Below are 23,855 nucleotides of genomic sequence, written 5' to 3'. Positions count from 1 at the left end.
GTTGGATGCAAAAGCCTCACTGTGATTTTCTTTAGCTTCTTTCACAAGAGACAAAAGTTCCCACACAACACATACTCTCCCCTTACAATGAAGGATTCAATAATAGCAATATGTTCAAGTCCATATGGTGTGGCTACAAGGAAGAGGCACAACGAGAAACTGAGAACCCTGAATGCAGGGGCCTGTAAACTGCAGTGGAAAAAAGCAGAAGCAGAAAAAAAAAACCAACACAATCCCAACCTTGAGGTGAGAATGAATGAAGTTGTAGGGAAACACCAGATTAGCCAGTTTTCCTTTTAGGTACAGTCTGACTCTCCTCATATCCCGTGTCACTGACAGTTCCCTCCCCCTAATGTGGTTATCAGATTGGCTTTTACTTTTTTTTCTGATGGCAAGGAAAATATGTGCAAGAAACTCCTCACAAAACCAGTCTAGCCCAGTGGCCAGGTAATAGCACCACACGTCACCAGGCAAAAGACTGAGCTGCAGTTTCCAAATGCAGGCTCCCAGCAGTGACACAGGAGAAATGAAACTGGAAGGGCTGGCTTCGGTGGGGGCAACAATCATTTATAAAACAGAAAAATAAATGAATAATATAGGACAGAAGCCTTCTTACCCTGTCTGGAATTGTGTTTGAATGATGAATGAGAAACAGGAAGTGGAAAGGATGAGAATGGTAATTTTTTTTAAACATCAGCATAGAATTGCCCTACCTCTTTCCATTACTGTCACGAAGCATGGCTTTTCCCAGCTCTCTCGTCTTCATCTCCAACTCCTGAACTTGCTCCAGCAATGTTTTATGGTAGGTGTGCTTTGCCCTGTACCACAAAGACAAGAAAAACATACAAAAAGCCACATGAACATTGTGTTGTTACAAAAGCCCAATTTTACTTCTCAGATGAGAGGAGCAGGGCTCTCCCTTCATAGGATTTTGGAAATAAGGCAGAGGATGCATATGAACAGTCAGTCAGCCAAGGTTCACAACAGGAAATATTATGTAAGAAATGAGAAATCAGAATGACTTCAAATTCAGCAGAGCTTGTCTGCTTCAACACAACACTCAAGACATAGCCAACTAGCAATGCTATCAGACTACGGAGCGCTGACACCGCTACTGTGGGACTGCTCAGGACCTGGGCTCTCAGACAAAAGACCAGGGATTCATTGAATATTCATGGCAGTAAAGCTTGATTCCACTCTGTCTTTTGAGCTATGCTTTGCACTGCTCTGAAAACCCGAGAAGAGTCTCAGATGATAATTGCCATTCAAGCCCCTTTATTTTCATTTATCAGTCTCACACGACTTGGAAAGGCACTTCTCTCCCCACCGAGCTTTCAAGGTGACAGCAACAAGACTGGCTGTGACCTATTTTCTCAGCCTGGGGATTCAAAGAGGAACGTATGTATAACATATGTAACCAAAATTTGGAAAGCAATGTCCCCTTGTAGCGATTAGGACTCTTTTTTCAGTTTCATCTCCTACTCCAGTACTATTATTACTAAATTACACTGGTATAAGGAGAACCCAGTCCCCTCTGTCTTGACATTTACAAAGCATTAGTACAAAACGCGGGGATCTTTCTCCAGTGGGTAGTTTTTGAACAGCTTCCTCTTTGTGTCACTTAAAGGAGGACAAGAATCCCATGAGATAATATTGATTTGCATGTGACTGCACCATAAACCTGAAAACAAGATGGAAACAAGTAGGTTGAGACGCCCCTTGCTTCACTTCATGGCACTAAAATTATATTCTTCCACTCTAGAGGTGGCAAAAATTTCTTTTTAAGTTCTATAAAAATCCTGCATGCAGATTCTATAAACCTTAACCAATGATGCAAAACGCAAATGTCTACCTCCCTCTAGCAGAAAAGTAATAACTGGTGTATATGTAATTAAAGTAGAACGAAGATGCATTTATTTTTAAGAAGCATGATTCTTATCACGCCTTCCACGGGGAGTAAGAAACAAAGACCACAAAATCTTTTCTGAGTCTATTGTAGGTGACAGTGGCTTGATATTAATAGTGAAGTACTTTGGTCTTTGTGGTGCTGAATTAGGCCTCAAATGTCTCAAAATGACAAGTTAAAATGAAAACCACTTCTCAAAACATATCTGAATTTAAGAGGAAAAAAAAAAGAGATGCCAGCAAAAGATGAAACATTGAAAAATCTGGAGGTAAAAGTGGTATCAAGGATGTACGTAGAAGAGCACCCAATCAAAACCACCAAAGGAGTATGATTTGCAAGGGAACACCAACAAATTGTGGCAGGAGTAAACAGAGTAGCAAGTATATTTTTAAACTCAATGTCTCAAGAATGTGATTACCCGTAGTTGCACAGAAATTATTCAGATTCGAGTTACTATAACTAGTTAGGCTAGTGATTAGACTCTTTGAGAATGGGAAACTAGTGATTTTTTCATTCTTACAGTCTTTACAGCTGACCTCACTATCGCACTCACTCTTTGAGTAAATACATTAAAACATTGACCTTGAACGCATCTTTTGCCTTTTAAAGAGGCCATATCTACTAGTGTAAACTTGAAGACTGAGTATGTTTGGAACTTATAAAACCCTTTAAAATCTGTTCTCCCCACAGACAAGAACGCAGAAACCTACAAGTTATTCAGTCTCTCTCTCCCCCAAGGTTTCTTGTTTATCTTGCCACACAACATAATTTGGGATGATTTTCTTTTCTCTTAGAGTGAATGCCAAATTCAAAATTTAACCAAATGGAACTTGAGCAACAAAGCACAGCAAAAGCAGACACTGCATAGCCATTTCACAATGCGGAAAAATTAATGTTGCCCTGAAGTCAGGGGTACTGAAGCATTTTATAAGCAATGTGAAATGGTGGAATACACAGACTCTGCTACAGCTGGGTATCCATAAAGCAACGATAAGCACCCAGGTAGTTGTTATGCATTGAGTCACTCCTTCACTTGGAGCAAGAACATCCATGGAAGAATCAGTAATTAAGTATTTATAAAAGGACCTGAGCTGACCTATCCACGTTTCTCCAAGAACAAATACTAAAATAAGGCATTACAATTGCCTCAGAGTTTGGGCTTGCTCCCATCAAAGTCAATTGCAAATATTCCAGGGACTGCTGGCAACAGGACTGGATACTTCATGATTTTTTCATGATAGCACACTGTTAACTTTTGATACACAAAAATACAGGTAGAAGTCTTAGCTTTTATCTTGTACTTTACAAGTGGCCCTAGATACGTGATCAGCCCTCAATAAATTATGAGCTCTTGTATTCAACGTTACCGTTCATCTGAAATTTGATGTGTTACATAAAGACAGACCCACCTTTCCCTCACACACTGTGATATTAAGACCATAAGAACAGCTAAAGGGTTATCTCTGCATTTTGGGTGGCTCTTCTCCTTCCAAGCCAGGGAAGCACATAGCTTCACATCACAGCCCTAGGAGGCTATTTAGGGTGTTCTGGAGACCAGAACTTGCCTGTAAGTACTGTGGTTATATTCACAAGCTTTTCTCAAAGCACGATGTCACCTCAGCTGTGGCTCTTCATCATCATCATCATTTTAGGTATCTTGTGTTTCAGGGAATGCAAGCATGGGAAGAGCTCCCGTACCTTCTCATTTATTTATACTGCTGGAAATGGCAAGTACAACATGCTTCTTTCCCCAGCCTTACCCCACAGGCAAAAAAGAGGTACATCAGGACTTCGGTTGGAATTGGAAGGCTCAGGAAATTTCTCACTATAACACTAACTGTCAATACGCCATTTATTAATGAATTCTTGCCCTCTTCCCTAATTTTGCTGGAATAAATTCCACATTTTTATGACTCCCTCATAGCTTTGTGGGTCAGACATTTCAAGACTTCCTAGCACCAGTGTATTCAAGTGATGTGCCAACTGCAAGGAAACACTCACCTTATAAAGCTCTGTACATTTCAATGGTAGCACAACTGGGACTTTTATAAGGCAAAAACCAAATCCAAACAAAGCCACTGAATTTCAGGTAGTGGACCAAAATTAACAATGAGGTATTGCAACCAAGTATTAATAATAAGTGTCCTTCCTTTTTTAAGAAAGTTTTCCACTGTTCCGTAATTCAGTTTAAAAGAAATATATATATATATATATATGTACACACACATATTTAAACAAAAAGCCTGAAGCTGCAGAGAATATGGGAGGTAGGAGGTGTGTTGACAACTGTAGCCTGTGCAACAAAGGGAACATGTAAAACTAGCTCATGTTTGTCAGCATTACAAATTTTGACACTGGATACAGCACAGCAGTTTAGAAACAAATATTTGCATGGCTCTTAAACACACATTCTTATCCCTTTTAGCCTTCTTCCAGATGAAAAAACAAAACAAACAAAAAAACCCCCACCACCTCTGTACTGTGTTTTTCTGGCAGTATTTTGTACTGAAATTTGGTGTGTACCTTTTGGGTCATGTGGACGCTCTTTCTGTGGACACATGCTTCATGCCCAAAAGAAACTGAAAGGGACAAATCCCATGACCATGAGAAGACAGAGCTGATGGAATTTTATGGCCAAAACCAGATTCTGCTGAATTACAGACAGCAATGTGGTGTAACCGCTGCTGTGGAAATGTGCTGTCTGATTTCCAGAGGCCTTGGGCTCAAGTTTTGAATGGCAAGCCTCTTGGAAAGGAAACAGACCTTTACTCCTTCCATATGGCAGTGCTGATAGCTGTGTCATTTCATTTATCCTAGTTAAAATGCTAATGGTGTTAATTTTTCAGTGATAGGTTAAAAAAAGAAGTCCTGCTTAGAGAACAGATTTTTTACTTAATGTTGATAGGAGCCTCCTGTTTAAAATCTGCTGGGAAAATATCCAGCGTATCAATCACACACGTTTGTCTTGAGAGCTTCACAATCTTTGTACATTCTTGCTCTGAACCACTGAGAGGATTATGTTGCTGATACTTCTCTAAGAAATATTAAAGAACAGGCTGAGTCAGGAACAGAGTTTTAAATGAGTAATAGCTGAGGATGAGCCTGCCATGGTCTGGCCTGTTTTACAATGCTTTAGTCATTTTTGCCAAGAACTGATAAGAACTGAAGACAATTTCAGGACATTGAACATAAAAACATCTGAAAAACTAAAGCACAGTCTTGGGCACCTAAATACATATTTGATCTCTGATGCTACGAACAGTTCAGCTCCTTTCTGGCTTTAATCACAGGAGTAGTCCCACTGACTTCTAAATATGTAATTTTAAATCATGCCTGACACAGGAGCAGAACCTGTTACGCTAAATGAACTCTTAAGATTTTTTTTGAGCTTTACAAAGCAGTTCAGTGACACAGCTAACTTACATATCCAAATTCAAACATTTTGGCCTCAGCTTTAGAGTTTTTAAAATGATTTTCAATTGAAGAAGCTTAATGAATGCAACAAAAACAAACAAACAAACAAACCCTAGTGTGCTAGACCATTAAATCAGAGTTTGGCCTTTACAGAAATTTTACATTATGATATCTAGTTTTAATTTTAGCTCTGTAGCTCATGAAAATTAACCTCAGGAAGAAAATGGGAAAGCATGTAAGAAGTATTTACTGATGGGTAGATTTGCCTACTAGTAGTTTAATTCAACTGTGCTATCAGCCCCAAAGGAAGAAAAAAAGATTTTCAGATGTATGCCTATTACTTGACTTACCTTTTTATGCTGACATTTGAAATGTACCTGTGTTTGGCAAACATTCTGTTTTTATCAGTATTTGCTGTATTTCTCCCTAAAAGAGGGATCTTCCTTGGCTAATTGACAGTTCATTCCTGGAGCTAAGTGTTACGTATTATCAAGCTTTCACTTCGGGCCTTCATGACAAGTGACATGCTAGCCTATATTCCCTCTTCTAAGCAGCTGGGATCTCTGATTTTGCCTGAGTTGGAATGGCCTGGGTCCTCCTTCTACGAGGTTATGAAGCATAGCACTGCCCATGGTTAAGAGAGCAAGGGCAATGCTTTCTTTGCCACTCTTCTAATGCAATGGGAATTTCTAGTCACTCAGAAACCAAGAAAATAATTTCTTTAGGCTAAAGAAAACCATTTCCATAAAGAAAAAAATCTTGGTTGTAACGCAGCCTTCCAAGGGAAAGGATGAATGCTTAAGACCTTTAAAAAACAATCTAAACAAAACACCGACAATTCTATCTGAAAAGGATACTTGTGCATTTCAAATTCCAATGGCAGAGAAGGTATAAGTTGCCTCCCTTTAAATAAAAATTCTTGAAATTGCTTAATTTCTGCAACAGTTTGAAACTACAAAGTTTTGAGAGGCTTCGGGAATTACACAGGGTTGTATTTCACAAGGCTTGTTCTTCCTCTCCGGGCGGGGAAGGAATCACTAAGACTGTAGAGTCCAGTGAGTACTGCTCTCTTTACAGCTGAATCTTGGAAGACCCAGTTAGGTGAACCGAAAAAGCATCTGACAAACTGGGAGCTTACAAGGCATGGAGTGGAGAACCACCTTTTTTTTTTTTTTCCCTCTTTTTTTCTTTCTGCTCACCTAACCTTAGACCTTAGTCTAACTGAACAAATTATTGGCTCCCCTTTAGGAACAAGAGATCTCCGGTCTGAATTAAATTTGTCTTTACCTACAGGGTAGACAATGCATGTAATCTAGAAAGAAATCTTAATTACTAAAGGAAAGCTGCCTCCTTCAGATTCAGGACTCACTCCCTCACATTGCTCATTGAATTGGCAGGTGAGAAAAGGCTCCCACTTAACTTTGCTCAGAAGTCTTCCAAATGAGTATCACCATTTTGTATTCACTAGAAGGCTTCACAGTTCTTTACAGAATGGCACAGAATGAACTGGACAACATGTGCATGCAGAATAATTGCCACAACATGGAGAAGACTGGTTCGGGACTTACGCTGTCCATGCCACATCTTTAACAAGGCATGCAGTGGGCACGAGAAACAAGCCAAACCAGAAGTATCCACATCTCAGCACCATTCCAGCCTATGAAAAAAAAAAAAAAACAAATTGTGAGCATTTTCAAGCCATCACACATTAAGTGGTTGTTTTCAAGGAAAAGGTGGAGTGATGGCTTCAAACAGGTACTGCATCCGTGATCTGGATGATGTTGCAATCTGTGGGGGCAAGAGAGAAGGGGGAAGTCTCATCAACTCTTAATAGAAATTAGGCCTATGACTGAGGAACAACAACAGCATTTCTCACTAGGATCATTCCTTATGATCCCATATTCCCTAGAATTTATGTTATGTTAATGTTATGTTATCCATGTAATGTTTCACGTTATGTTTCAACTATATCCTTCACTGATACCAACTTGTGGATCCAGGCAGAATATAGTTTCATTCGTGGAGAACTGCACCATAAGTGTTTAGCGTGTAATTCTGACTACCTTTTCCGCCCTTTCCTTACTTTCTTTTTACCCCGCTGCTCCAGATCTCTGAGCAGCGTCAAACTGACATAGAAAAAAAATGGATGTCTCATTAAAATGTTTCAGTCACACTGCACTTAAACACAGTACTTCCTGCTCAAATTACTGCAGAGACCCAGGGTGGGAAAGATTCACTCTTCTCCCTGCAAATGGATTTTTACAAACAAAGAGCTCAAAGTTTATATTTGCATTTCTTTCATTGTTGTAATGCTTGCAGAAAAAGCTTGGTAGGATTTGAGAAGGAACACATCCAGAAACCCTGCAGGTCCCAGCATACAGATACAGTTGCAGAACAAAGCTGAAACACGGCACTATTTACAGAAATGCTATTTTAGGTCATTTATCTAGAGGTCTCTTCAGGACCTTTTAAAGACAAATTAATGGTAAGAGCCGGTTTGCTACACAGAAGACTGGAAACAACCTCACCACCTCTTGCATGAGTGTGTGCATACACACACATCCCATAAGAATCATTTAAGTTCTGTACTACACCAGAAGTAATATTTTTCTATTGTAACAAATCACGTGCAGCACACGACTGAAACATGAGCTGCAGGGTGTCAACAGCATTCCCAGTCTTGCCGGTGGATACTGCCATATCCCTCCCCCAAAATCTTGACTTCTCAGTAGCTTGTATGCCACGGACAATGCACACGTGTACCAAAAATGTTTGTGTGATGCAGCCAAAGGCCCGGAGGCACGTACCCATGGACACAAGGCACATACCCATGGACACAGAGACGAAGCAGCTGATGCACAGGTGAAATGCAGGTGTGGCTGGTTCAGCTGTGCCACACTTGTAGCACACAACAGAAGAGCAGCCCGCACTGTGGGAGCATCAGGGAATTTTACAGACAAACACAAGGCTGAACTACAGGATGTGAAACTGAATGAAATGCCTCCAAGCCTTCGAAATATGCTGTGAAGACAAAGTGATTAATTACACGCTTTGTTAAGACAAAGAGGGTTGATCTCAAGAGAAGGACACACCACCATACAGCGGATCTTGAGAACTGAGGACAGCCATCACGCTGCATTGCCAGGATGTCACCCGCAGCACCCAGCATCTTCTCCCCATGTTGTTCCCCATTTCGAGCTGTCCACCTCTCAGTCCAGTCATATTCAGCTAGCAGCAACTTGCCCTTGGATCGCTAAGTACTGACTACTTCCAAAAACATTTTCCACTTCTGAATGTGCAACCCTCCACGCTGCTGCTGGACTGACAGATCAGTGGTAAATCTTGTACTGAAACCAAGAGCAAACTAGACTGTGCTAAAACATTTATGGACATTTTGCCACCCACACGGACAGTAAGCAAACAAATTCCAGTCTGAGAATCAGCTCGCAGTTATTTGTGATCCCTCATGCCTACCTTCACATGAGAATGCCAGAAGCGCGCAGTCAGTTTTGATATATGCTTACTTAAAGAAAAGGATGGGCAGGAATTAGAGGGAAATCTTAACTTCATTGTTAGCCAAAGGACTGAACTGTAATAACACAGTGGCAAAGTATGATGAGATTTATACTCGTGCTTTGCTTTTCCTTGGCTGTGACCCTGAAAACGCTAGCAGTTTAATCACATCAGCACTTCCACTGACCATCCTTCCACTGCTTGTGCTAACGAAGGCTAAAAAAGGGCCCATCATATCCTATATGCATTTTCTGGTACTAGAAGCAAAAATATTTCACATTTGCCTTTTATCGGAAAGAAACTCAAGGCACTTTTAATGCGCAGAACAATCCAAGTATGCGTTCAGTAGAAGTTTAAATGCCTTTTTTTTATTATAATGTTGTCAACTCAGTCAATAGCTACGAGCTTGGCTATTTCACACGTTAAGCTCTCTGCACTAAAGAAGAAGCCAAGTACTTTTTGCCTGCAGCTATGCATTTTACTTCAGCGTTAGCCTGTCGGCAAACTGCACCGCAACAGTAAAACCATTCATCTCAGCTCACCCTCTGCAGCCACTCACGGTGCTACCGGCAAGCCTTTTTCCACACAACCTGCTCCAAGTTTTTCTCCATTCCTGAGCTCATCTGGAAGGTTCCTTCCCTGCTCACTTCGTTTCCTCCTGCTGTTATATGTCTGCTAAGCTGCCTGGCAGTGAACTGGTTTGCGTTGCAGGCACAGACCCGAGCTCTGCCTCCCCTCTGGCAGGGTTACGCCACCCCCTTGCCCAACAGGAGCTCCTCAGCAGAGGATCCCCTGGAAACCCCCTAACGTGGTGTGGGCACATCCATAGCCAGCATTTTTGGGATGTTCTCCAACCGGGCTATGAACAGAAGCTATAGTAAGGACACCTATATATCGCATCAAAGCCTTCACAGCCCTTCTCGTGTTCCAGTGCAGCTGCTCAGCTGCTCACGACAGCAGTGACGACCGCCCTGCAATACATCTTCAGGGAACGCAGCCCATCCATGCCCAGCCCCAAACAGCAACATCCTTCAACCATCAGTTATCTCCTCCAGATAAGAAAAGCAGAGCCGCTAAAGAGGAACCACCACCTTTTTCTTTTTTTTTTTTTTTTAAAGGAAGGTCACGCTGAATTTTGTTTTTTAAACACATTCGAAATTTGACCACTTCTGTCATTACACAGGCCCCATGATACGCAACGAAGTCATTTTTAGCCTGTCCGCTGGTGTAAACATCAGTGCCTAGCACATCCGAAGGCAACTACCAGAAGCCATTTATCACACGGCGCCCCCCCAACACTCGATACTAATGCCTGTCCTCCTGCTGGAGACCCCGCAGCTTCAACTGCTGCCTTCAGTAGCCCAAGCACTGCTGAGGCTGCCACAGTACAACAGCTCGTTTCAGGGGATGGTAACATTTGCTAAAATAAAAGAACAAGAAAAGAAAGAAAAAGTTTAGCTCTGGTTATTTCGGCTGACAAGCAAATCATTTAGCAAATAATACCTCTAACCAGTTGTAAACTTGCTCCTTAAGGGTGGGTACCTTTTAAAATCTTCTTCAAATCCAACAATAATAAAAGTGATAGTACGGGCTGGTAAGAACAACTAGGAAGATCTCTTCTATACCACTATTATTTTAGAAAGCACAGACTAAGTGACTGTTTTTTAAACCAAGGACTACATAAGGATACCAAGTAAGCAAACAGGTTGTTCAAAACAAACCTTACATTGCAATACAGAATACATTTCAATCTATTTTCTCCATTTTTTACTACGCAAAGAAGCATTATTCATACTTTTACTTCTCTGCCAATAGGTGGTGCCACTAATTTCAACAACTCCTTCCAGCCAGGAGAATACTGCCAGGAAGAGCTCAGGTGTGGGAAGGCGTTCAGACTGCTTTGGTACTCACAGCATGGCCGGGCAACAACTGGGGACCAGTAGAGGGTTCAGACAAACCAAACGAGGCTCTCATCCACCTTAGGTTGTTCAAGTAAGATAAAATTTCATTTCACATTATGAATAATAAAAGCTTTTTATTGCTTCATTTCCTCGTATGCCCATGCATCCTAGTTCTGATTAAAACAGACAGCAAAAGCATAAGTTCACTGTGAAAACAGCTGGCTTTGTATTTACAGTGCCACAAAAATTATTACTGAAAGCGTGCCTGGATCCTGTTCATAACCGTCTCCACATGGCATGGATAAGGATCCAATAAGCCACTCAATTTTGGTTTCATATTCATTCAAATGCCAGCATCACACCAGAGATCCAAATCCAGTCTGCTGTCAGCTGGGCACCTGCATGGTGACAGTCGGATCACTTTGGTCCTCACTAGTCAAACGTGGGTGATGGCACAGCTCTGCCTTTGGCAGCACTTGGCAAAGGAGGAGATGGGGAGAGAAGGGCCAGGTGATGATCGTGAGGGGTTCACATACCACGATAATGGCACGAGAAATGGTCACTGACATCACTAAGATGTTACTGATCCAGACACCTATGGCACTGAAGGATCCAGCTGATGAGAGTTGCAGGTACAACTCTATAAGTGTTGGCTCTACTGCTCCCATTTCATTGCCTTTGCAGCCAGTGCAGGAGGCAGTGCAATCACGAGCAGGCAGCCAAGCTCACCTTCAGGTAGTCAACTGCACAGACATTTTTTTTTAATGCTTTCCATGAATAAATGTGAAGCTTATCTTCAGTGGGAGCAGGAACAGATCCCATGTATAGAGAAACGAAACAAAACAAATCAAAAAACTATCACAGATTATGAACAGTATCACTGTGCAAACTCTCCTGCAAACAACTGATGCATTTATACAGGTTGAGGACCACTGTCCAAACATGCTTTCCCTTGGAGAACTGTACCATGAGGTCTCTGCATGTTTTGTCCTCTCAAGTCTGAACATTTCACTGCCAGCACTGGTTAGTTTTCTTTTTTCAAAAGACTTCATCTTGAAAGGGCAAAAATATTAAATGTTTATCCATCAAGTGGCTGAATTGATCTTAAGGAGACACAGGACTTGCCACATGTTAACACTGTAAGCACATGCCATGCAAACAGCTGGGAGAAAGTGTCATTTTCATAAATTATTCTGAAGGCACAAAGTACCAATGGCTGTCTCCCACTTAAATGATAGAAGAGCAATTGTTAGGTTCAGACAAAACTTTTTACTATTCCTATTAGCTCATGTGGAATGAGCAGCATCTCTATCACATGCAGTTATATAAAATACAAAAATCACGTTGTAATTATTAAGCAAGATCCTTAAAGTGCTACAAATAGCAGACCCGCTTTAAAGACCATACACATTAAAAATCAAGTGCAGAGAGATGACATGGTTTGCTCATGGTCACACAAATCAATTGCAGAGCTGGGCAGATTGCCCAAGCCCCTCAATTAAATCGTACTATGCAGAGACTGAGCCTACCGGAGCCTGAGTATGAAATATAATCAATATCCAAGAATGCAGTCTCAAGGATTTTCCCTCTGCACGTTGGAACATAATCTAGCCTCAACATGAGTCGGTGCTTAACAACCCCCCCCCAGCCCCCAGTATAACTGTAGCCAGCTCCAGGGTGGACAGATTTACTAGATTCAGGGCTGACAGGTGTGATCAACAGATTTACCAACTCCCTCCTCAACAAGCATCTCGGCTGGAAGCGTGCCTAAAGAATAACCCCCTTTGGGTTAGTGGCAAAGTGTTAAAAACGAGGCAAAAGAATTTGATTTCCCCTCCTTCTTACACCACTGGGAGCCAGGAGTACCTCGAATGCAATCAGCGGAGCTCTACTACTGAAAGGTTGGCTGGATGTTTCCATGGCTGAAATAGAGATGTGCAATGTTTTCCATAATGTAAGAGTTCTCGTTCTGAAATGACTCAGATGAAAACAATGACCTCACTGGCTGGCTGGATTTAACACAATGACACATTGGTCCAGTCTCAAACCTATTTCCCCCCTCTCCCAGTCTCCACTCATACAGCCACTTCCCCCTGAGAGCTGTAAAAGGAGCAAAGGAAAATCAGATACTTCTCTCAGATATTTTACCCCTTTTTCTTAATTTTGCCAGTCATACCTGAAACCACCTGGAAGACTAGAAGAAGAAGCCTATCTACTGTCTAGCTTTCATGCCATAGTGATCAAGTTTATTGGTAGTTTTAATTTAAAGCCTGAAGATAAACGTACGGAGGGAGGATAGGAGAAGTACTAGGATAGGAAGAAAAAGAAAAAGGCCAACACCATCACAAAATTTGGTGCTCCTACTAAAGGCCAGGATATTTTGATATACAGGCATCAGAAAAAAAGTTGTTAGCTGTGATGGTTAAAAGAAAGTATGAAAATACAGGCTAAAGCACAGAAACCCCAGAAAATACAACCGCAACAACAACAAATTGCTTGTTTGAGCAACCGTCCTTTCACAGTTAGAAAATTCCAGGAGCTGGTGATACAATACCAAAACTTTCACAAATACTCTCACCATTTTGGAGAAGCTAGAGTTAAAACACCCTATGAGCACAGTGAAACCCTCAGATCTTCTACTCTCTTCCATCTGGGAACTATTTTCCATAATGAAGGAATACAACTTTTTTTTAGTTCTACTTTTTAATGTAATTTACAGAAAATAATATTTGATACATAAATGAAATTCCCATGAATATTATTGGGCAAACATGTCCCAAAAGGTGTTAATAAGCTGTTTTGTGTCAATTAAAACATAGGCTACATACGCAGCCTTGCCTGAGAAAAGTTACTATATCTCATTACTTAATTAGTATACAACACTACCAATTAAACAAGGAGCCTGCCCATGTTACTTTCCTTTATTACTCTGATAGTAGAGAATTAAGGAAATTAATCAGATGGTGTTTTAATTTGATTTTATGGTTCACTGGCAGCATAAACTCTGATGCAGTTTCATGCAGCCTATCATTTCTTTTTTCATGATTGGTTATATTAAGCTAAAGAAATAATGTAAATGAATGTTTCTTCAGAGTTATTTGGAGAAACATCTTGGTTAAAAATTCGTAGTAAAATCACGTTCCACATAAATCGATATCAGTGGATTGCTGAAATTTTATTAGAGAGCACAGATCTCATTAACAAAAGAACCTTCTCCTCGAAGTGGATGAAATGCCTCAGTAAATCTAGGTAAATGGTACTAGGGGCTAATTATTCTTCCTGGTTAAAAAAATACTAAAAAAAATAATTCTGTATAAGTCTGAGCTCTCCAGCACAAATTAAAAGTTACTGAATAAAAGTCATTCCTTCCTTAATGTGAATTCTTGTGGACCCTGAACACCTTGAAGAAAAAGAAAACAAAAACTGGTGCAGAGGATACTGAGGATGGCATCCAAGGTTTTACTTTCTCTCGCCTGAGTCAGGCATGATATTATCCTGAATCATAACATAGGCTTAGTTTTCTTAGATGCTTCCAATTAGATAGCTGTGCAACACAACATAAGCTTCTTTTATTGCAGTTTAAGATGAACTCATGCTTGAGGATGATGTGTAGAGAGACCTGCCAGGCTCCTGTAATTTCACTGAGCCCAAGTGAAATCTGTATCAAAGTGTGCTTCCCAGTGTGAAGCCAAGTCACTCCTACACATTTTTATTCTTTATTTTTTGGAGTATTTGCGGTTCCTTTCCTTCTCCCTCAAATGATATTCTTTGTATTTATGCCTGTATTTAATGTAAATCTGAAACAGTGATTTTGATAGACCTGACCACGAAACAGTCTGTCTTGTTCACTGTTTCATGCACTTCAGTACAAACTTTTACTCTGCATATAAAAAATAAATTTATACCTTACAATACATTTCTTCTTTTTGAAGTCATGTTCAGCATATAACCACTCTTGTTTGGTGCCTATAACTTTTTCTGTGCAGGCTTTAATAGTAACCACTCTTGTATAGTAGCTGCCCTTATTTAATAACCGTGCCTTTATCATGAAAGCTGCAGGGGAAAAAATTAAATTTTACAGAACCCACCTTTGAATTTAAAACTCCAAGGGAATAATTATGTTTAACAGAAGCCATTGCTTGCCAATGAAGATATAAGATATTTGTACTACCTGCCAAGTTACACCTACAAAAAGAGAGTCACAACCTTCACATTTCCTGGCTTTGTGCATTGAAATTTTCCAACTGTGCTACTGCACCAACACTGGCTTCCTTGCACAAAATGCATTTGTTTCAAGATATGCCCGCCTCCCCAGTACTAGCAAAGCAGCATCTCTGAGCAAAAAGACGATCTACCAAATGCACCAAAAAGATCACTTATAGGAACTCTAGTGTTATTCCACCTCTAACACGGTTTCATGGTATGAATTTGGGCACGTGTCCTAACCTCAGAGGAAAAGCAGAAAGTGGTTTATCCCACTGAATGTTTTGAAAATAATTTTTTAAACAAGTGTTCAAGTACTATTCGGGTGGAAAAAAAAAAGAAAGCTTTTTATGCTAGCACCAAATAACACGTCCTCCATCTCACAATATTGTTTTACACACATTTTTAAAAATAATCTTTGAAGTCTGTTTATTCCTCTTCTATTTGTTTTGCCACTTTGTGCCAAACATTTTTGTGCCTTTGCAGACCGCCTCAAAAAGGTGGATTAAGAAAGAAAACTTAGCTCATTAACATTAACTCAGCTACAAATTTAAATATTTCAGATAAGTATAATTAGGCATCTATCCATTTGTCTGGATGATTTAAATAATTTGGTCTTCCAAGTGAAGCTGTTGACCAAACCTCCAGTTCTCCAAACCCCAAGTTCTCCAGCACATACATAGCAAAGATCTGGAATGGTCAGTGGCAAAGCTTTCATCAGCATTAGTTAAAATTAGATTCTTCACCTCGTCCACACATTTGGAGAATAAGTTGATTTTAGCATGACTGCTATTCTCCAGAGCCCTGATCCAGCAATTTAGATGGGGCACGCAGACACCTGAGCTTGCAGGCAGCATGTCAGAAAGTACCATGACTCTGCACGTGGTTTGTTGCCTGCAGTGAGCTACAGCACTAGGACCCATGGATGGAAAGTGCTGTGTTTTCTGATATTTTAACTTATTTCCTGATATAGTCCGAGATGGAGTTCACTGGGATACCACTGTCCCCTGTGTCTTACATCTTGGAGATTTCTCAATAGCTCAGGAGTTCCAGAAAATGCCTGATAACAATACAGCCTGAATTAGCTCTAGTAACTACTAGGCCAGTAACAGAGCAGATCTCTCCCCGTTTTTCAAATTGGGGTCTAGGTTTATAAATCATTGAGCAGGCTGACTTCTTACTGAAGCCAATAGTAGCTGAAAGCATTTCACTTCCACTGAGAGAGCTCTGCAAAACTACATCCTGTAAATTTAATTTTATAGATCTTTTGTCTGTTTTTAATCTGTTATATCAATGCAGACTTGCATCAGATAAGCCATTACTTCCCCACACTGCATTTCTCCAGAAAGAGTCGTTTATTAGCTCTGTGACTACATATTGACCTAGGATTTTATCTTCACTCATCTACTGTATTCAATGGCTCTTCTTAAAACACATTCCAAACACAGTTAGCTCTGAGTTTTCTTTACTGTCACACTGTCTCTCTTGAAGGCCCTACAGACTTGGGTTATTCCAGCATGACTGCAATTCAGCTCAGATCAATGGAGTCTTACCACAAATGGGTACCACTTCCCATAAAACCTTGGTTTTCATTCCTGGAGCAATTTACTTCATGGCTTAAGCACATATGACCTCCTCCTACAGCCACCATATCTTTGTTTCTTGTATTATCACGTATGAAGTATATTTGCACTCATCCCCACCAGACCTTTGCCAAAACCTAGATCTGCATCCTGTCTCTCCCTTATTCCTTTCACCCTTCACCAAAATCTTCGTAACAACAGCACAATAGAGAAGAGTAGTCATTTACATAAATTCTCTTTTCCACATCACATAGTAAAACACAGCTACAGCTGTCTGCTCTGAACCTATAAATACATGAACTGCAGCCAAGAGTTACCTTCTCCGGCCTACAGAGATGCCTGATGAGCCTCACAGGCAAATTGTGCTATGTTCGATGTCTGCAGGGGACACCTACTGACGTGACAAATCATCTCCACCACTCAGTCTTGGTCATCTCTTGCCACCATTTTTCCATAGATGGCAGATTTCTGAGCATACAATATTCAAAACAGAAGAGTCAGAGACAGACGGAACAGATGAAGACAAAGTTGTCCCACGGGAAACGATCTCTGATTTGTAAAACATCTGCAAAATGAGAAGGCCACAAGCTCTAGTTTGAGGTGAAGAGGCTCTCCTGAGAGCCCAGTGCCAGGCCAGGCCACACAGCTTCACCCCCTCCATGCCATGCACCACCATGGAGACCCTGAGGCCTCTGCCTCAGGAGTGAGCGAGGCACTACTACTACATCACCAACTTCTCTGTTAGAAAGAAGGCTGCAGAAATGCGACACCACTTGGTGCATTGACTTTATTATATTGATTTATGCTTTCCCTTTAATTAAAAGGTACCAGGAAAACATTTGTTTTTGATTTGGATATTGAAATCCACCGAGACCTATTCCAGCAAACTCCTCAGCGCGGGTGCGGTGGGCCCTGTCTGCGTCTCCACAATGAATTACTTCCGCAACTGCACAGGCCTAAAGCCCCTCCGAATCCTTCCCCGTAATCCCCAACATCTGCTCCCTGTCCAGCCGAGGCCAACTGTGGGAATCGGCGAGGATCTGCTGTCAGCGCGGGCGCAGATGAGTAAACACGCGAGGGCCTGTGTCAGACCGCCATGTGATTTCAGCTGAGAGCTCCGGACATAAAGCACGGTTCTCATTTAAAGCATTCGCAACGTCAAGGAAACACCTGTTAAGAAACTATCCAAAATAAATTTGCCGTGAGCCTTTCAAGAAAGGGAAAAAAGAAAAAAAATAAAGTGATTGACAGCAGCAGCACAAGATCTGGCGGCAGCAGAATTCAAAGCCCCATTACAAACTCGGACCAATTGAATACACAAACAGCACTATTTCTCATTTTAGTACTAACAGTTACTATTTCATTTCTCATCTTCCACTTAAAATAGATACTCGTCTTACTGAGGTTTGACCTATTTTGCTATTTTGACCCGTTTTATTTTCTCCTGGGTGCAAAAGCCCTACAATGGCATGTTGTGTAGCTCGAGAAGAAACACTCCTCTAGCATTACACTTGAAAATCACGTCAGCAGCATATCATCATGAACAACTTTTAAAATAGCTTCTGCATGGCTAGTGAAAAAGGTGGACAGTGATACACTGCTTAAAGCACACAAGGCACACTAAATGGAAAAAGAGTAACTTTGCAATTAACATTAAAATAGTAAAGGTATGGAGATTTTCCAAAGCCATTTAAGTGACACCAGAAAGCTAAAATGCCAAAGTCTTTCAGGTTTTGAATATCAGGAACAACAGGAACTTTTGTAAAAGCTTACCAACAAACTTTTTCATTTAAATCAATGTTTTTTGCCTTTGGGATTGTGGAGGCCTACCCAGGCAACCTGTGGGGGCTCTTCCCTGCTTCCCTGCACACACACCTGACCAGCAGTCACACAGCAGGCTGCTCGCTAACAAGTTAGTTATTACTGCTGTGACTATTGTGGGATTTTGCAAAAACTCTTAAATGACTTTGGAGCATAGGCCACACTAATGTTCAAGTACAACTAGATCAAATATTTGCAATATTTTGCATTTCTCAGCTTCTTTCTATCCAAGGCTCTCCAGCAAGAAGTATGCTGCTTACTAATTTGCACTCTACACTATGCCTGTGAGATAGAAAGTTTTATTTTCCCATACTATAAATATGGAAAATGAACGTAGCAATTAAGCAACTCTCCCTACATCACACAGCAGTTCTGGGCCAAAGGCAGATGAAGCCAGCTCTACATGATTCCCTTGGGAGGAAGGATGCCAGGGACAGCAAGTGCCTCCACAGAGGCACCCATGACCCTGTTGCTGTGCCTACACCAGAGGAGAACTAAAAAAATGCTGGGCATGGCACAACAAGCAGCCCAAAGAGTCTCTTTGCCCAAGTCAAACAGACTTTCTCCACCCGACAACCTTTGTTTATTCAGATTTCCAAATTCTGCTTGGTCCAGCTTTATTGAGACATTATCAGAGCCTTAGCAACTAAGGTCCCACTGGATGAGAGAAGGTCTTTGCACAGTTGAGTAATAAGTTAGGTAACACAAAATGACAAGCAGGGCTAAAAGGCAGTGGTCTTAATGGAGATCAGCAGCAGAGTCCTACAGGCATCTGTGCTACAATTTGTGCCAATCTATAATTCACAGATAGTCCACAAAACAGGTGAATAGCAAGGCATCAGTTTGATAGGATACCATCTCCCTTGAAGAGTATATATAATAATACAAGTTAACAAGAACGAATGGCAAAAGGACTTTATGGGCAATAAAATAAAATTCAATGTCCTTAAGTGAAGACTGATAGACATAAGGAAAAGTGATAGTAGTAACAGCTGAAGGCCTAAGGAATGCGATCTTCTTAATCAGTGGTCCAAAGACAGCAAATGAGTATTAGGACTTAACAGTAACAGGATGAAGAAAAACAGAATATTCTGCTGCTGTGCTTCATCTACATTCTCCCTCCATTCAAAAACGAACACAGGAGCACTACAAAAGGTTGAATGAAAAGGTAGAAATAATCAGAATACGGCATGGTTTCACTGAGTAACAGGTAATGTGATGACATTCCATTTCTGGAAAAAAGGGGAAGAGAGACTATAAAAACCTATGAAGACAAGAATGGCAGAAAATGTGGATGCAGAATAATTGCTCCTTTCTTCTTCTAGTACAAGAATAGGGGGACATAAGATCAGACAGTAGGCACAAGGTTCAAAAACAGTTATAGGTAATATGCTTTCACATGTATTGTGTAGGATTCCTTTGGGATGTTGTAGACCTGAGAGGGTTATATGATTTTAAAATCTTATCTTAAACTTAACATTACACAGCTTCCTGCAAGAAAAACCCATTGACATTTAATAAACACAAATATACTGATTCTGGGTATTGAAATCCCTAAGCTGCTTGCAGCTGAGAGGGAATCACAGAAATATCATTATATTCTTTTCTATTCTTACACTCTTCCTAACCATCCACTACTGGGCATCATCACTGTCAAGGAAGTGGGTTATATGCCTGTATCCGGACCAAATACACATAATTTAGATTGCGTTGTCTGGGGTCTGCAAATAAAGGTGATAATGAGAATGTCAGGAAAAAAAACGACATTGATGCAAGCAACTGGGCGAGACTGAGAGGATGCAGAACAGTGAGTGGTCCATCTCGCTGAAGCTACACTGATCCCTACCCATCTTCTTATCCCCATGTCTCCAAGTTACCTATTGATCCCCTTTGCTTCCTACACTTCCTTCTAGAACCCACTCTTCCATTACGTTCATTAAATTTGGTGATCTTATGTTTGTCCTTCAGGTGACAACACTCAGGGAGTCCTAGTGTGCTGGAAAAGCTGACCTGTGAAGGTGAACAGAGTTGAGGGTTCTCTGGGCTAGCCACCAACCATTACTAAAGGCCACTTGTTTCCAAAGACAGACACTGAAAAAAATATCTGAGCTGTTTCCTCTAATCCACATAGCATATATAAGGTCTTCTGCATGGATACTTGACACACATTATAGTGAATAGCCCCATTATCTCCAAATGGTGATCATCTATTTCTTTCTCCTTCACTCTCAAACGATGGAAAAACTAAGGACTAGGCATGTAAGAGCTGGGATGTAACTAACTTGTCTCACAGCCAGGCTAGGTAGCTGCCTGTGCTATATAAACCCATTACAGGAGATCTTCAAAGCTTTTAGTTTTGCGTAACAGACAAATAAAGTAAGCTAAACTGATGATGAAGCAATGTGTGCTTCAATTAAGAAATAAAAGGGAGAAAGGTACCTCAATGCAGACATTAGTTATGCAGAGCGGTTCACAGACTATTTTACCACAGGAAAGCAAACACTGCCAGGCTCTCATGTTGAACTCCTTCAAAAGTGACAAGCTTTCAGACCACAAAACCCATGGTGTAGCCAGCTTGCACCTTCCTAATGAACTTGCTCTGTAAACTGAGGCTTCACAATCCTTCCCAGGTGGCTACTCCATTTCCCAAGACACAGAAGAGAGCATAGCTGCAGAGAGAGAGCTTGTGGTGAGCATCCAAAGCACTATCAATGCATCACCTCCTCCTTGCAAACACACTTTCCAGCATAACCACAACCAGCCTGACACCAAAATAGGTAACTTGGAGCACACCGAGTCTCTAAATCAAATCCTGAAGTCCCTTCCTCTCCTCTTTTGAAAACAGCCAAACACACACAGGCAGGAAGAGAAGGATGCTGAAAATCTGGGCTAAGCGGGAAAACGCTCACAGAACAAATCCCATAGCCATATATAATTGAATAATCCAGATTTTGGCTTACTCAGGTTTATGAGAACCAAAACAGCATTTGAAATGCTTATTTTTGCTTTCCTTTAAGTTTAATTAAGCTTGCCTTAGGCTCACAAGCCTATCAAATTTGATACTTATTTTTAAGTAAGATTACTGTTTGACCTGAAGAGTTTTCTTACCTGTTCTTCCCTTAAAGTATGCCCCAAGCTCATTCACTCTCTTTTACTGTTTTACCTTAGGCTTTACAGCAACATGGAAATAATATCAGAGCAAAAGATTTTATTAGTTTTTCAAAGTAGCTGAAAAATGTTAGCCGCACCAAATAGTTTCAACGGTGTTTGTAGATTCAAGGGGTCCTCCTGTGAGGCTCCAGGTTAGGTGAAATACGAGGCTTTTTCTAGCTATAGGTTGTGCTATCCTGCTTCTCTCAGATCAGAAATTGAGGCTTTCTGAAAGGGTTTCTGGCTCCCACAATAAGCCCATTTGCTACAGGCAGCGTAAGTATTATCAAAGGCCTCATTACAGTTGTCAAAAGCTGTAGCTATTTGGTAACTGACAGGAAAAACGTGGGTTTGCAACTCCAAAAAATACATCCAATAGCTTTACTGAGTCTCCAAATGGTCCAGGAATTTGCCAGAAAGAAATACTCCAAAATATTTGTTAACTTCACCTCTCCAAAAATTCACAAATCAGCAAGGAATTATTGTTGAAGCAGAAAAGATTGCTAAACTCAGTAGAGCAACAAGGTAGCATCATGCTAATGAAGTCATTCAGCTATTACATAGATAAAAAGGATTATAAACCTGTGCAGCAGTTTAAAAAAAAAAAAAAAAAAAGCTCTGAAATCAAGTATTTCAAAGAGGGAGGATTCAAAAACTGTCCTTTGTGCTGTTTTTACATTCTAGATCATTAATGAAACGACCCAAGAGAAAGAAATAAATTCAAGGGCAGAGCAGGGTAGAAAGAAGGATATAGCTAGAGGAAGATTTAGAGTGCCAATTCCCTGTTAATGGTTCAGATTCATTCAGACGGGATATGGTCACAAAGCTCTAGGGATTCACACATCCCTGCCTCAATTCGAGGCACTAATAACCAATCAGTAGTTTGGATAAGACTCTATAAATATTTAAAATTTTTAATCTTCTGAGTGCCAAGAATAACATTTCCCATCATGTCCTTGCCTTTCCCACAGCAACAATGATGAGATTTCTCATCTGGCATTGCTGGCACCAGAATGATGTCAGGTGGTTTTAGTAGTGGCAGTCAATTAACTTAAAAAGTTACATCTAATTGATCCATTTCCTGCTCTGATAAACAACTGTAAACAAATACTTTTCTTCAAAGAGGGAGCTTTGTTCGCAAATTAAAAAGGGAAAGAGACCATCTGAATTATGCTAGCCATGGCTGTGTCAGGGGTTTTATTATAAACACTATTTTTAGGACTCTAAATGAGTGATGTGACATTAAATATGAGCCAAATTCTTCTCCAGTTTAACATGACACTGGCGATTCCTCGCACAACAAATCTTTGCCTTTTTTTTAAACCTCTTCTATGTTACTGACAGCAGTGTATGTATATTTACATTATTTTGATCTTCCTAATCTGTATGTAGCCTTTCTACTTCATGCTTATTTTTGGCACAGGAAGCTCACTACCCCACTTCGCTGATACTTTAGTAAGGTTCAGTGTCTGATTCCTGAGTCTCAGCAGAATAACAGCCCTAGGAGAAGAAAGCCAAATCACTTCTGTTTGTAATTCTCATTACATGCTCCCTCCCCCCATTTTTATAAGCATGCATTTTGTGGTGACTTTTCTAAACCTTTTAAAAGATACACAACCGCTGTATAAGCCTCTGTAACAAGAACTCGTGGCTAGTTGGAACTGTTCAGGGAAGAATTTTAGCATAAACTTCTTAGGCTTTCATGCTGATTTGAAAGAGGCCGTGACACACTGTTACTTGTGGGATGTCAGCTCCTCCACAGCCTTCACTGAAAAGCTATGCTATGAGTTAGAACTTTAACCTGACTATTCTTCCCAGGGTAATTTTGTTCCCTTACCTTACCCAGTATCAGAATGGTAGTTCTGACTTTTGCAACGATCACAAAGATACTTGCTTGCCTCTCTAAATACTTGCAGATCCAATGATACGGCATGCTACATAAATGCTTAAGCACTTTTGCTACTACTATATCCTCCTCTGGCACACAGTCAGGAATTCTTAAATCTAGAGGATTAAAATTGTCTCTGTCATTTCATTAGCAAAAGCGTTTGTTGAACTAATTAGGAGATGGCAGTCTGTTGCATTTATTTTTAATTTGGATATGGACACACATCATGGTTCAGGAGCTCAAACCTACTTCTATTAAAACGCACAGTTCACACAACGCTTGAGCAAAGAGATCAAGTGATTGATTTCCACACGCTGTCAGCTGCTATGTCTGTTTTGACGGATTCAGGATGCTTCCACATCCAATTGCCCTAACATGGTTATGTACAGTCTAACGCAGCTATTAGCATGCCAGTAAAGTTTCTGAAAATGATCTTAGCCCCACATATTGACTCCAGACACCCTATGTTTTACCTA

At 40.6% G+C, this 23,855-nt stretch overlaps 1 protein-coding gene across 8 annotated transcripts in view; it reads right to left on the bottom strand.

Moving 5' to 3' along the window:
• The window catches only part of LOC308188390 (phospholipid-transporting ATPase IB-like), a 302,947-nt gene that overhangs the window by 23,975 nt on the left and 255,117 nt on the right, over positions 1 to 23,855 (bottom strand). For all 8 annotated transcript variants that reach the window (XM_080577315.1, XM_080577312.1, XM_080577316.1 and 5 more), the window contains 2 exons: positions 6,889 to 6,977; positions 714 to 818 (listed from right to left, as the gene is read on the bottom strand). In XM_080577315.1, the coding sequence (XP_080433441.1) occupies positions 714 to 818; positions 6,889 to 6,977 (194 nt within the window). The remainder of the gene's footprint in view (positions 1 to 713; positions 819 to 6,888; positions 6,978 to 23,855) is intronic.

The sequence above is a fragment of the Anser brachyrhynchus genome (assembly GCF_964034855.1).
Source record: "Anser brachyrhynchus genome assembly, chromosome: 1".
NCBI classification, from domain to species: domain Eukaryota; kingdom Metazoa; phylum Chordata; class Aves; order Anseriformes; family Anatidae; genus Anser; species Anser brachyrhynchus.
This window is presented reverse-complemented; position numbering and strand designations above follow the sequence as displayed.